The 14403-nt window shown below is 41.4% G+C and overlaps 1 protein-coding gene across 1 annotated transcript in view; it reads left to right on the top strand.

The window, feature by feature from the left end:
- The window catches only part of melk (maternal embryonic leucine zipper kinase), a 77680-nt gene extending 68108 nt beyond the window's left edge, over positions 1-9572 (top strand). Inside the window, exons 17-18 of the mRNA XM_055632721.1 lie at positions 3657-3760; positions 8629-9572. Of these exons, the coding sequence (XP_055488696.1) occupies positions 3657-3760; positions 8629-8806 (282 nt within the window). The 3' untranslated portion in view covers positions 8807-9572. The remainder of the gene's footprint in view (positions 1-3656; positions 3761-8628) is intronic.
- Positions 9573-14403: the final 4831 nt, after the last annotated feature.

Raw genomic sequence — 14403 nt, 5'->3', positions numbered from 1 at the left:
GGAACGCCCAATTCACTGGTGGGATTCCGGGCCTACCCACCAGAGTCCAGGTTGAGTGTGGTGACCCATCTACTACTATATATAGACACAACCCACAATCTTAGAGGGAGAGGAAAGCCTATGGGTCAACCACAGTAACCCAAGACGGGGTACGAGCCAAACCACTCCAAGGTGGCTCAAACAGGTACCGAAAGCTGCCGGAATAGATAATAAATACATTTAATCCCATTCCACTAGGGCAGCATTGGTATCAGCGGCTGAACGAATGGACATCCCGGTTGACCACATTTTCAATACAGCAGAATGGTCAAGGGAACGGCGTTCAGAACATTTTGTTTTTATTATAAACCGTTGATAAACCTGATTTAATTGCAGGAGAATATTACCAACTGCAATATTAATTTAAGCTCAGAGGAGCTCTTTTATGTTGTTATTGTTAACAAATACCTTTCTGTTTCTTTTGAAAGCAGATCAACTGGTTGATTACGATAACACTTCCTCCCTCATAAACTTCGGCAGTGAGTGAAATAAAAACTGTTACACGGTTTGAAATCACAGACCTTTGAAGTCTTCACGGAATCACTCACGTGACTCCGAAGTAAAATAGTTAGATTAAACGAGTACTTACCAGTATGAAGTTTGATCTGTATTTTATGAGGAGTTACGGTGAGGGATTAAGTGCCCGCCGCTCCCACCCTCATTATATAGATCAAGCTAATAAACTGATGTCTCGTGATCTTTACTATCTTACTTCAAATATTGTGTCTATTCTGTGATTCCACACCGCTGCTTCGAAGTATGCCGCATGCGCAGTACCTGCTGGGTTCTTCACTTAATCCCTCACCGTAACTCCTCATAAAATACAGATCAAACTTCATACTGGTAAGTACTCGTTTAATCTAACTATTAAAATCCACATCGGCAACATCCACTGCCCTACGAACATCAATCACCTTTGTCACCTCTTCAAAAAAACTTGTTTGTTAGTAAGACATTCCCTGCCATGTACCAAGCCTTGCTGATTCTTCCTAATTAGGCAATTCTTTTCCAAATGGGAGTAAATCCTATCCCCAAGAATCCTCTTCTGTAGCTTTCCTACCACTCATGTGAGACTCACCAGCGCATAATTTCCTGAATTATCCCCTTCCCTTCTTAATCAAAGGAACAACATGGGCTACTCTCCAGTCCTCGAGGTCTTTGCCTGTGGCTGGAGGAGATGGAAAGATCTTAGCTGAGGCTCCTGCCATCTCCTCTCTTGCCCTTCTTAATTATCCGGCGTTGATCCCATCAGACCCTGATTTAACCACCTTGATGCTCTTCGAGAGCCTCAACGCCATCTTTGTGATTTCAAACTGCGCTTGCATATAAGTATTGCTCGCACCCATTTCTGTATAGATCATCCCTGCACAAGAAGAGATCCCAATAGTCCAAATACCTGAAGCTCTTTCCCCCACTCCCCCAGTAGAACTACAGTATTTCCCACAATGAAGACGCTATTTTATACCCTAAAATAAGGCCCAAAAACGTACCTGCGTCTTGGAGGCCGAAGGTTAGATTGTTAGCCAAGGAAGATAGACTTGGGCCAAATCGCTTTTAAAAACCCGGGGTGGGCACAATGAGGCCTAACATCTGGGACAGAGGTCGGCAACCTGGCCCGCAGGCGTATTTTTTTTCATATTGTTTTCGCGACCTAGGAACTGCAGCCAGTCCCAGGGCATGCAGGCGACCTGGGAACTACAACCAGACGTGCCAGCCGACCTGGGCACAGCAGCTAGTCCCAGGGCAGGCGAGCTGACCTAGGAACTGCAGCCAGTCACGGGGCATGCAGGCAACCTGGGAACTGCAGCCAGACCTGGGGCAAGTGAGCCGACCTGGGTGCTACAGCCAGACCTGCCAGCCGACCTGGCCGCTACAGCCAATCCCGGGGCAGGCGAGCCGACCTGGGAACTGCAGGTCCTTTGGCCCACCATGTCTGCGCCGACCAGCAATCATCCCGTACACTAGCACCATCTAACACACTAGGGATAATTTAAAATTTACCGAGGCACTTAACCTACAAACCTGCACGTCTTTGGAGTGTGGGGCAGGTGAGGTGGTGGTTGGCTTGCTCTCCCTCTCCCTCTCCCTCTCCCAGGATGTCTCCGTCACTCAGACTTGAACCGCACAGCGCATTGTGGGACAGGCGAAGATGTAGGCTCCTCGGTCCAGATTGCCTCCTTGAAGGAGTTTCACATCTTTCTTTCTGCTGAAACCCTTGATCCTGTCCCACCAGCCTTTTTTTTTTTAAATTTAGCAACTTAAAATGGGGGTGCGTCTTCGACACAGGTGCGTCTTCATTGCCGGGAAATACGGTATATGAAATTATGAGAGGCATAGATAGGGTAGATAGTCGGTAAATGTCAAACACTGGAGGGCAAAGCTTCAAGGTTGGAGAGGCAAAGTTTAAAGGAAATGTGCAGGGCAAGGTTTTTTTAATACACAGTTAAAAGTTAAATCTTGTTTCATTTTAAATAAAATTGAATTGTCTTCATAAATGGGATGTGGAAGAAAGATATGAATGCAATTATTATAATTTGTAACAGATTAGTACTGAGCATCAAAGTCTGTATTGTCAAATGGGAATGTCTAATGGGGAAAATATCGCAAATTACATCTTGCATTAAATCAGTCCTGTGAGACTGAAGATACAAGATAATATCTCAAGTATACAGTTCATTTTTGAGCTATACTACCTGAAATGCTGACCAACATGCTGCTTGAATTTTCACTGGTCTTGCAGCAATGTAATCTGGCTTGATATTATAGTCTGGTATAGAGAGTAATTCACACCATTATCCCAAGAACTCTTAAAGTAATTTGTTTTAGAATAATGTGGATGCTCTAATCATTCCAACCTGATTTACTTTAAATATTTATTCATTTGGGGATTATCCAAGACTTTAATATCTATTTTCTCTGGCAGTATTAACTGTTATTTTCCAATGGATTCTTAAAATTTATGTGGTTGATTTTACAAACTTAATTCAATTAAATCAATTATTACAGACTTGGATAGTCACAAAAAACTGTAGTAACTCAGCAGGACATGCAGCATTTCTGGAGAGAAGGAATGGGTGATGTTTCGGGTCGACACCCTTCTTCAGACACTGGAATTGCACTTTGTGTTCAATGTCTGTTGGTTAAAATAGAGAAACTTCTGTGAATTTGTAATCCCATTCAAGGTAGTGCTGGAGTGAGATGACATGCTGGCAGCATGCAGGAGAATACTTTTATAAGCTTGTTTAGACCTTTGAAAAAAATCTGAAATCTGTTGCCAGAACTAAAGCAGTAGGAAACTGGATTTTAAGCCGTTTAAATCCATTAGTGATAGAACAGTACAGATTAACTTTGCACTACCGTGGACTTTTTTCTAACTGTGTCTTGCACTAATGTCTTGTTATTTTTAGTCTTTTCCCTTTTTGATATCTTATATAATTTATGTTGTGTGTTATCCGAGTCCACATGCCTGTGATAATGCAAGTAGTAAGGTTTTTATTGTACCTCATTTGTGCATATATGACAATAAATTACAGTATATTTGGTGCAGTGACTTGATACCGCCATATGTTGAAACTGCAATGCCCAGAATTGCAGTAACATCATGCTTATTTTTACAGGCACAATATAATGTGACAACAACGACCATGTTGAATGCAGATGAGGTTTTGAATGAAATAATTCGAATTTTACCTATCAAGCGTGTAACCTTTGTGCAAAAGGGGTAAGTTTTTATAACTAATCGAGAATTTGCAGTGAAAATATCAATGAGAGTTTCAGTGTTGAAGTACTTAAGGTAATAACTCCTGAATAAGGTACCAGTGCACTAAAAAAAAGCCTAAAACTCACTGTTAACACTTCTTTGCGTCTCACAGGGTTCACAGTTTGAATGTTTTCCACTGTAATCAGTGAATTAGTGCGGTTATATTTGCAAATACGTTTCAAAAACACTTCTCTCATACAAAATGCAACACTTTTACACACAAGCCATTGTTATTCTATAAAACCTCCTTTGACCCAAAAATATAAATTGAGTTCAGATTGTTATTAATTGTTGATAGAAGTGTTTACTAGCTAATGCTAAATTTCAATGTTGTTATTTTAGTTTCAACTGTAACATATCCCAATCGTAGCTCTATAAACTGAACTGTCTTTGTTTTAATTTGGTAGTTAGTGATTTTTGACAATTCATTTTGTGAGGTTGTTGACCTGCTTGGTGACTTTATTTACTGAATAACCATTTTTTATTTACTGAATAACCAAAACTTCCAAGACTTTCTGCTTAAGGACTGAGAATAAGTCAGACAGAATATTTTTTCCTTAATCCCCAACTACCTCCACCATTATGTTTTAGAACCCCCCCGCACCATTGCACCCTTCTTCATGGTGGCCCAGTGATGTCTCGGCTCTGACAATTCGAGGGATCTAACCGATAACAACACTAGGAGCAGCCCCGGGCCGCCGCGTTCTCCGACTCGAATCTGAGCTTGAAAAATCAGGTGGTGGGCCTGATCTGTCCCCCGGGCCATATTTTGGAGACTACTGCCTAACATGAACTAAATAAAAATGTACAGATCAGGTCTGCATGCCGTTCTTCCACGCGCTTGCCTGCGAGTTGTGGGCTATGCGTGAGTGGATAGGGCGGGCATGGGGTAAAAGGAGCAAATGAATAATATTAATATAATATCAAGGGGGGTGTTATTGTGTGTGTGGGGGGGTAGATACTTTGTGTGTGGGATGAGAGTTTTAGGAATATACTAGACCAAGTGGGACCCATAGGGTTACGGGGGGGGGGGATATGAAGTCACAATGGGATCTCATTTACATGAACTGCGTGTCAGCAGTGTTCCACCCCACAATGACATCACAATGGAATCTCATTTACATTTAAAAAAATCAGTTTTAGCAGCTTCCACCTCACAATGACGTCAAGGGGGGTAGTGAGGGGGTGACTGAGGGAAGGGGAGAGGTGTATCAGTATCAGTATATCTTTATTGTTATTTCCTGAGTACTCACATACCCAGAGGAAACAAAAAAACGTTGCTCAACCAGTGTCCGTTCAGTGTGCAGTACAAATAACAACAAGTAAATAGAAATAAAAATACATATCATGAACAAATTAAATTAAACACTCTACTCTCTACTAAACATCAACAGGCGTTCTGATCGACAGCTGCTGCAGTGTGTCCAGGTTGGTGGTTGGTGCGCGATACTTTGGCAGGGGGCTAAGTCCGTTTATCAGTCTTATAGCCTGCGGGAAGAAGCTGAGGAGCATCCTGCTGGTTTTGCAGCTAATGCTCCTGTACCTCTTCCCAGATGGCAGGATGGAGAATATGTGATGCGATGGGTGGTAGGGGTCTTTGATGATGGAGATGGCTCTGTTGATACATCTCTTCCTGTATACGTCCAGCAAGAAAGGGAGTGGAGCACCAATAATCCTGCTGGCGGTCTTCACAATCCTGTCAAGTTGGTGCCGTTCGTACGCCTTGCAGCTCCCGAACCAGGAAGTGATGCCGTTGGTTAATGTGCTCTCGACTGTCCCCCTATAAAAAGTTCGTAGATGTGTAGTGGGGAGACCTGCTTTACGTAGTCTTCGGAGAGGGTGTAGTCGCTGCTGGGCTCTCTTGACCAGTGCTGTGGTGTTGGTTGTGGACATCAGGTCATCTGACAGATGGAGTCCTAGGAACTTCACGCTGCTGACCCTTTCCACATCAGCTCCATCGATGTGCAGAGGTGTATGGTGTTGTTTTCCCGCCCTCCTGAAGTCAACCACCATCTCCTTAGTTTTTCCCACGTTGAGAATGAGGTTGTGGGATTTGCACCATCCTGTGAGCAGCTCCACCTCCATCCTGTACGCCGACTCATCATTGTCACAGATGAGACCCACCACTGTTGTGTCATCTGCGAACTTGTTGATGAAGTTGTTATTGAGTCTGGCAGTACAGTCGTGTGTAAGCAGACTAAACAACAGGTGAGGGAGAGAATGGGGAGGAGAGTGGAAAGAAGAGGGAGGGTGAAGAGGAGGAGGAGGAAGTGCTGTGGATGAGGGGGAATGGAGGAGGATAGGGGTGGGAAGAGGGATGGCACATGGGGAGGGCTGCAGTGACTTGTGTCTGGGACCTGTCAGCCGCGGTGGGGACCAGGGAGATTGAGGGAGAGGAGGGTGTAGGGAGGGAGTGACTGAGGGTAGGGGAGAGGGAGGGTGAGGTGGGGGAGGGGAGGAGAGGGGAAAGAAGGAGGGTCAAGAGGAGGGGGAGTGCTAGGGCTGAGGGGGAATTGAGGAGGATAGGGGTAGGAAGAGGGATGGCAAGGCGCACTTGGGGAGGGTTGCCGTGACTCGCGTCACAACTGGTGTCACAACGGGGATCTCTGGCGTCACAACAGGAACCAGTTTGCCACACCTGTGCAGTTGGGGGCTAAGGGTGAGTGGTGGAATATTGCATTTGGGGACCAGACCTCCTGCGTGACAGGGACCCAATCGGTCTAGGATATTTTTCTATATAACCTTATTATAACTATAAAACTCTGATCTTGGATGTGCGTGTGTGTGTGTGTGTATTTATTTGTTTGTGTGTTTTCACATCTTCTCGAAAAAACGACGCGCGAACGGGAAAAAACTTGCATATTCCGGTAGAGATTTACCCCCTGCCCAAAATCAATTTACCTGAAAATGTCATGCTTTATTTCTTGAGTTATTAGTAAAAATCTTCACAAATCCGATCAAACCATAAAATCAAAACGCCTGTTTTTTGCTAATGACTTGACAATGGATCTGCCTGCCTGCCATCTGCTCGCGCTGCGACTGACGTCACCTCCCACCTCTCCCTCCTCCCCCCGTTGTTCAAAAGTCACCCTGTCGACTGAACACCAAAGACCATAGTTGAAGACTGCTCCGGCCCAACTGGCGCTCCTTTGGTCGACGCTCGCTCGCCGGTCGACCAAAGATCATAGCTGATGACGCGTCGGCCCAACTGGTGCTCCTTTGATCAACACTCGCTTGCGCCTCGACTCGGGTCTCTCCCCCTCCCCTCTCTCTCTCCCCCTCCCCTCCTCTCTCTCCCTCTCCCCCTCCCCCCCCCCCCTCTCTCCCTCTCTCCCCTCTCTCCCCCTCTCTCCTCCCCTCTCCCTTCCTCCCCCCTCCCCCCCCCCCCCTCCCCCTCCCCCCTCCCCCTCTCCCCCCCCCCCCTCCCCCCTCCCCCCCCCCCCCCTCCCCCTCCCCCTCTCCCCCCTCTCTCCTCCCTTCCATCTTCCTTTCCCAGTATGGGGGGGTGGGATAGTGTGTGTGTGGGGGGTGGTTAGTGTGTGACGCCGCAGGTTGTAAGGCAGTGGGGGAGGTGAGGGAGAGTGGTGGAATATTGCATTGGGGGAATGGGACCCAACGGGTCCGCACGATCTAGTTCTTTATTAAACTCCTCGTTTGGAAAATCTGTTATGGTAGGTCAGCGCATGGCTTGTGTTTTTGTTAGCATATCTTACATTTTTTATGTCTCCTTTCCATTCTCAGCTTTCAGGAAATCAGGTTATTTTGCTTCCTCTAGATGGTGCTATTGTATTAATTACTCCATGTACCAACATTTAGACATGGTTGCAACATTGAGAATACTTTTGTAAAATAAACCTTTGGTTGTAAGTTGCATTAACTTCTACCCGTGAACATGGTGTGGAGAGCTTTTCAATTTCCAAAATATTATTAAGGATCTGCTAATACTTGTAGGTCATTTAACATTGCTATCTGGATGAATGCATTCCAAAATAATTGTATTGTCTTTCTTCTTTCACATTGCTTTCAAGAGCACTAATTGAGTGTTGCACATGAGTAGATTCCTCCTGTGCTTTTTTACTTTAACTTGAATACATCTGTGATATTTCAACCATATGTGGTAGTGCAATCTTTATTTTTGGGAGATTTGTATTTGATAGTTCACAATTGTGTTTGAGTGAAAATTCTGGAGGGAGTGGGAAAGTGAAGAAAATATATTCTTCAAAATAGAAACAATATTGGGTGTAATTTGCGCCAGAATCAGTCATTTTATTAGTGGAATTCCATTCTCGGTTTCAGCATATTTTATGTTATCTTCAGTTATTTTGAGGATTTTGTTATGTTACCTTGTAAAATATTTTTAATCAATTAATGGGCTTCAAATATAATAGGCTTAATAATTCTTAGCATAACAATATGGAGAATTGTCTTCTGTCATTTAAAAAAAAAACAAAGCAGGTAATTGGGAGTGATTACAAAGCAATAATATCACTAGTTAATGTCTCCTGAATCATGCCGCACACCAATTAAAGTACAGCATGATCCTTGATGAGATTGAGCTTTTAAATGACTTACTTCTATCTGTTTTGACTAAACTTAATGTGGTCACAGCATAAAAATCTTCTGTGCGTGTGCATCCAAGGAATGATAGTCATTCAATGGATGATTTATAAACTGCATACTTCAATCTATTTCTTTCATACTTTTCTCATTAGCTGCATTAAGCCAATTTCCTTGAGCTGAATTAATTTTGCAATAACAGAATTTTAAAATAATCTGTATTTTATGATTCCGTATTCATATTGTATAATCATTACCTTGTTCTCCATCAGCTATACTTTAAAATGCCGGACTAGGTCAGAATTTGGAAAGGTCACTATGCAGTTTGAACTGGAGATATGTCAGCTCAGCAAGCCTGAAGTGATTGGTATCAGAAGACAGCGACTAAAGGGTGATGCCTGGGTTTACAAACGCTTAGTTGAAGATATTTTATCCAGTTCCAACATCTAACTGGTCAAAATTTTAATTGGTTTAAGTCTTTTTTTAATCTTGAACTGTTATTAAAGGAATACTTTGTTATTATAGCATTATCTTGTAGCATTTACTATTTTAATGACACTAGCTTAAACAGTTTTTTTCTTTCAGTTTAATTTAACCTAGCTGCTTCGGTATACACTGACCACAACAAACAAATTGTTTTGAAAATGTGTGCATGCAGAGGATATCCCTTTTTAGGGATTAGTTTTCTTTTTAAAAAAAAAACTAATTATATCTTTACTTCAACTTTGGGACACTGTCAGCTGAGAGGATCCCTGTAATGTACCAATCATGTAGGTTGAGAAAGGATGTACTGAGTCGTCTGTGTTCCTCGCTCTATATACATAATAAATTATGCTAAAGTGTGATCTTCCTAACTTGACAGCCACAAGTGAGTGAATTTTAAGAATAATTTGTATGTCAAATAAGAATAATTATATGTATGATGGTCAAACATCATCATAGAAGTTTGAAATGGAGCAAATTTAAATTCAATTTTAAATTAAATTGCCATTGCCAATATTAAGGTAAACTTCACAAGCTAAAAATTGACATAATTAATACATATTTAAAAAAACATGAATAAATGAACCACATTGTTCTATAGTAGTTGTTTATAATAACTTTTACATTTTATATTTTTTGGAATCATCATGTAACTTGTGTAATTTGTAAATGGTGTACCTTATCTGTATGAAGTAGGCTATGCTGTAATTCTTTAATAAACTTGTAAATTTTCTTTCTGGTTTTCTTCGTAATAAGCCATTTTAGTCTTGAATCTTAATTGTTAATTTTATAATTTGCAGACGTGACTATTCCAATTTTTTTTTGTTGAAAATCCAGCATTCACAGAACACTGCATTCAGTCAAAGATTGCTTAATATATCATTTGCATAATTCTCTTCCTGTCTGTGATTTAAAGAGGATTTATTGGGATCGTTAAAAGAGTCACAGCTGCGGTTACCACAGTTGAACTATACACTCAGTATGTTGCATAAAATTAAGTTGATTTAAATAACTTGCCTGTCTTTCTGAATGTTAAATGAAATTTTGTATTTACAAACTAATGATCTAAAATGGACTGACATGACACAAGGAAATTGTCTCTGGAAGCTGTTTCCAGCTTATCAGTAACTTGTGACAGTAACTATTAAAGGGTGCAGTGACGATGTTGATAGCACATTTTACCTGTAGAGTATGTCCTATGTTTCCTTTTTACCTGCTTAAATATTTCCTGTTGCCGGTTTACATTATACAGTTTGTTTTGATTAAACGGTATACAATAAATTGACTGGCATAACAGCCAAAAAATTGTACCATTCTTGAATGGTTAAAGGTCTTGGAGCAATTGCGGAGGATATGAAAGTGTCTGATTAAATTTACAGTATTGAGATCTGTTTACGGTGCTCAGGCACACTTCAGCTAATCGCAGAACTATAAAGTTAAGATAAATCTGATTTTTATGACAATCAACGAAGTGATGAATGAGCACACCAATTTACATATTTAGCATGTAGTGCAAGGCCACTTAGTGTGTGACAGTTCTCAGCAGTGGTATGAATATCTAGTACTACTGAATATTTAGTTCATAGAGGTTATACTATGTTGCATAATCTTGCATACATTCCCCAAGGATAAAATAACACATTTTGCCAATACAGATAAATCCAAATTTAGTCTGCTGCTTTCTCTCTTAAAATGCCGTAAACAAGAAATTAGCAACAATTCTTAATGGAAATCAGTGTTTACATAAACTTTTTATTTTCTCTACTTTTTTTTATGCCATTTTGGCATCAATGTGGGCTTGGATGTCTAACTTGAATTAATGTAAGTTTAAGCAAGTAGGAAATAACCACTCAGTTAATAATTGTACCACTTTCTTGTATTTATAACTTCCCATTTTAATTCATGCACTGCACTTACACTCTATCCACCCCCCTTAACCCTTACCTCGAGCATCTGTTGTTCCTCTGCTACTAGCCTCTTGGCCATTCTCAAATTTAAGTAATATATTGATCTAAACCTTTTCTCAACATCAGGTTTTTTTTCTTTCAGGACTTTAAAAATGTACTGTTTAGACCAATCTTTTGGTCATCTTTATATGCTACTCAGTAAAATTCTATTTGACAATGCTGAGCTACCTTGGATACTTTTATTATTACAGGTATTAAAATGTAATATCAAGAATAGTTGTACATATCCAAACTAAATTCTGTCTATATTTATCATAAATTTCTGTCCTGTGTTAGAAAGTTGGTACTTGGCAATACTTTCACACTAAAAGAAAGCAGAAGGACAATCCTGCAGATTCCTGGAAATTTTAAATCGGAACAAAATGCTGGAAATACTCAACAGTTTGGACAGCATCTGTGGAAAAAGATACCGTATACTTTTCAGGTTATTTTTACCTGAACACCTCGCCTTAAACATTAATGTGTTACCTGACCTGGTTGGCCACAAATCCAGCTGCATCTGGCAATACATGCTGTTGCTCTATTCTATGTGGAATGGGGTCAAACCTAGAATAACTGACCCTATTGCTTTCAATGGGAATTCTAAGCTGGGTTAGGCGGCAAAGGGAACCATTATTTCAATATTAATGATTCTTTTAATGTTGGAATGTCAGAGACACTTTAAAATTCTTAAATTTTAAGAATTTAACAGAATACAGACTTGTGACTTTTGGCTTGGTTGTGTGCAAATGGAGGCCTAGTCACCAAAACCTCCTCTGATTGCAAGGTGCAAAGGGTCAATGACATCAGTACCCCCTGCAGTTAGACTAAGTGAGTGCATGGTGACAATTACCTATAACTAATGTCACCCAAGAATAAAACCATTTTGTTCAATATCAACCAAATGGCCAACTCTATCTTCCCTAACCTGCACCAAGATGTTCTACTAGGGGAATGTTGATGTCAAGAAGGAGATTGTGTTGGGTTTCTTGAAAAGGAATAAGGTGGTTAAATCCCCAGGGCTTGATTGGATCTACCCCAGATTATTGAGAAGCCAGAGAGGAGTTTGCTGGGAATTTAACAGCAATCTAAGTATCCTCTTTAGCTAATGTGAAATCCCAAAGGACAGGAGAATAATTAATGTTCCCTTTTTAAAAAGCGGACTGAAGACAAGCCTGTAACTTATAGGCTAGTGATCCTTACATCAGTGGTAAGTGAAGATTTTGGAGAAGATTCATGGAGATAGGATCTACTCACAAGTGGAAGAACATAGACACATTAGGGACTTTATATTGCCTTGTGCAGGGAAGTCATGTCTTACAAAATTGAGTTTTTTTGTGGAGATGATGAAGATGATTGATGGTAGGGCAGTGGGTGTTGTATGCATTGACATTTGACAAGGTCTCGGTAGGCTAGACCAAAGGATTAAAGCAGGTGAGATCCATGGAAACTTGGTAGATTTTTTTTCCCAAATCAGCTTGACAATAGGAGTTTATAAAATTATGAGAGGCATAAACAAGTTAAATGATCAAAGTCTTATTTCCCAATGTGGAAATATCAAATACTAGAGGGCATAGCTCTAAGGTAAGAGTGGGTAAGTTGAACAGCGACATAAAGGCATGTTTCTTTACACAGTGGTAGATATCTGAAATGTACTGCCAGGAAGATGAAGCAGATATGATAGGAAGGTTTAAGAGGCATTTAGATGCATAAACAGGGAGGGAATTAAGGAATGTAAACCACATGCAGGCAGATGTGTATGTATTGCATCATGATTAGCATAAACATTGTGCTAAGGGCCTTATTCCTGTGCAGTAGTGTTCTATGTTCGATAAGGTGTTAGGGATTCACAGCTTCTTTTGAAATTATAAAAATTTTAATACTTCAGATCATTGGCAAATGATAGTCTGGACTAAACTAATGGTTAGCTTGTGGCTTTCCAGAACGGCAGCTGACGAGATTGTGGGGCAACATGTTCCGGATTTCCCTACAGACACTTCAGAGCATGAAATATACCAGCCGATGGGTGCTGATAGATCTGATCTTTCACTCCAGCACTACTGCAATCCATCCCAGGGGCATTTTGTATAATGTTGAGCTAAGAGCCTGGATATATTTACTATAACCCAGTTCCATACACTTTAGTAAAACTCAGTAACCTGCCACCTCTTCCCCTTTTTCCACCTTCAAAACAGGTGGTTTAATTTTTTTCATTTTAATGTTTTTATTTTCTATACTTAAAGTTGAATCTGGTTTGAACACCCAACAATAGATAAAACATATGACATACTTTGTCCAATTGTGGTCCAAATGATTGAATTCCAGGGGTGAGGACATTGATGGTGGAGGTTGGGATGATCAACTACCAATATAGGAGTTCCTCAGGGTGATTTAAACCCAACCTTCTTCAGCCATTTTATCAATGACACTTCCTCCACCATAAGTTCAGAGGTGGTGATGTTTATTGAAGATTGCACAATGTTCAATTTCATTTGCAACTCTTCAGTAAATACTTCATGCATGTTGGGTCTACCTCAAGACTTTAGACAACATTCAGGCATAGACTGGTACGTGGAAAGTAATATTTGTATCACAAAGGTATCACACATGATCATCCTGAACTAGAGAGAACCTAAAGGTGCCTCTGCCTGCTACAACTGTGGAAACTGAGTCCAAGTTCAGCTCCTGAATGATCGTGTTGGGGCACTGGAGAAGCAACTCGATCACCTCGGGAATCATCCGTGAAAATAAGAGTTTCCTGGATAGGACCTACAGTAAGATCGTTACACCGAAGATGCCGGAAGAGAAGGTGGGTGACGATGGGGAAGGAAAGGAAGCTTGGAGTACAGAAGATCCCAGGGGATGTATCTTGAAAACAGGTTCACCCTCTTGGAAACTGTCGGGAACAGAAGACTGCCATTATGAGTGGGGGACAGGTCTGCCAGTGCGCCACCATGCCACCCAACTAGAAGTGGTCACAGCTAAGGTGCAGGCAGAAAGTATGACCAGCTGAAAAGAAAGGCAGAGAGTACAGGAATTCCATGTGAGCAGGAACTCCAGATTGTTCTTAGTGTCATGTGTTAGTACGGGTATGAATAGGGAGATAGGACGGGTGAATGCATGGCTGAGGGGTTGGTGCAGGAGATAGGGATTCAGATATTTGGACCAGTGGGATCTTCTGGGGCAGAAGTGAAGAGGGATGGGTGCACCTGAACTGGAGAGGAACCAATATCCTGCCAGGCAGGTTTGATAGTGCTCTTCTGGAGGGTTTAAACTAGATTGGCGAGGGACAGGGTCCAATGCAGGCATGAGGCAGGTTAGAGGCTGGGAATTGGTACAGAAGATGATGAAAGCAAGTTCAGACCATTGGGATCTCTTCTGGGGCAGATGTGACCTTTTAGAAGAAGTATGCATGCACCTGAATTGGAGGTGGACCAATATCCTTGCAGAGAGGTTTGCTAGTGCTGCTCAAGAGGGTTTAAACTGGAATGACAAGGCGGTGGCTCAGCAAATAGAAGGATTGACTGGAAGGTAAAGGTCAGGACTAGTAAACATCAAAGGAAGGACAGCAAGAGAAAGTTAAGGAATGTGGTGAAACTGCTGGGCTGAAGCGTGTTT

The sequence above is a fragment of the Leucoraja erinacea genome, chromosome 3 (genome assembly GCF_028641065.1).
Source record: "Leucoraja erinacea ecotype New England chromosome 3, Leri_hhj_1, whole genome shotgun sequence".
In the NCBI taxonomy this organism is placed as follows: domain Eukaryota; kingdom Metazoa; phylum Chordata; class Chondrichthyes; order Rajiformes; family Rajidae; genus Leucoraja; species Leucoraja erinaceus.
This window is presented reverse-complemented; position numbering and strand designations above follow the sequence as displayed.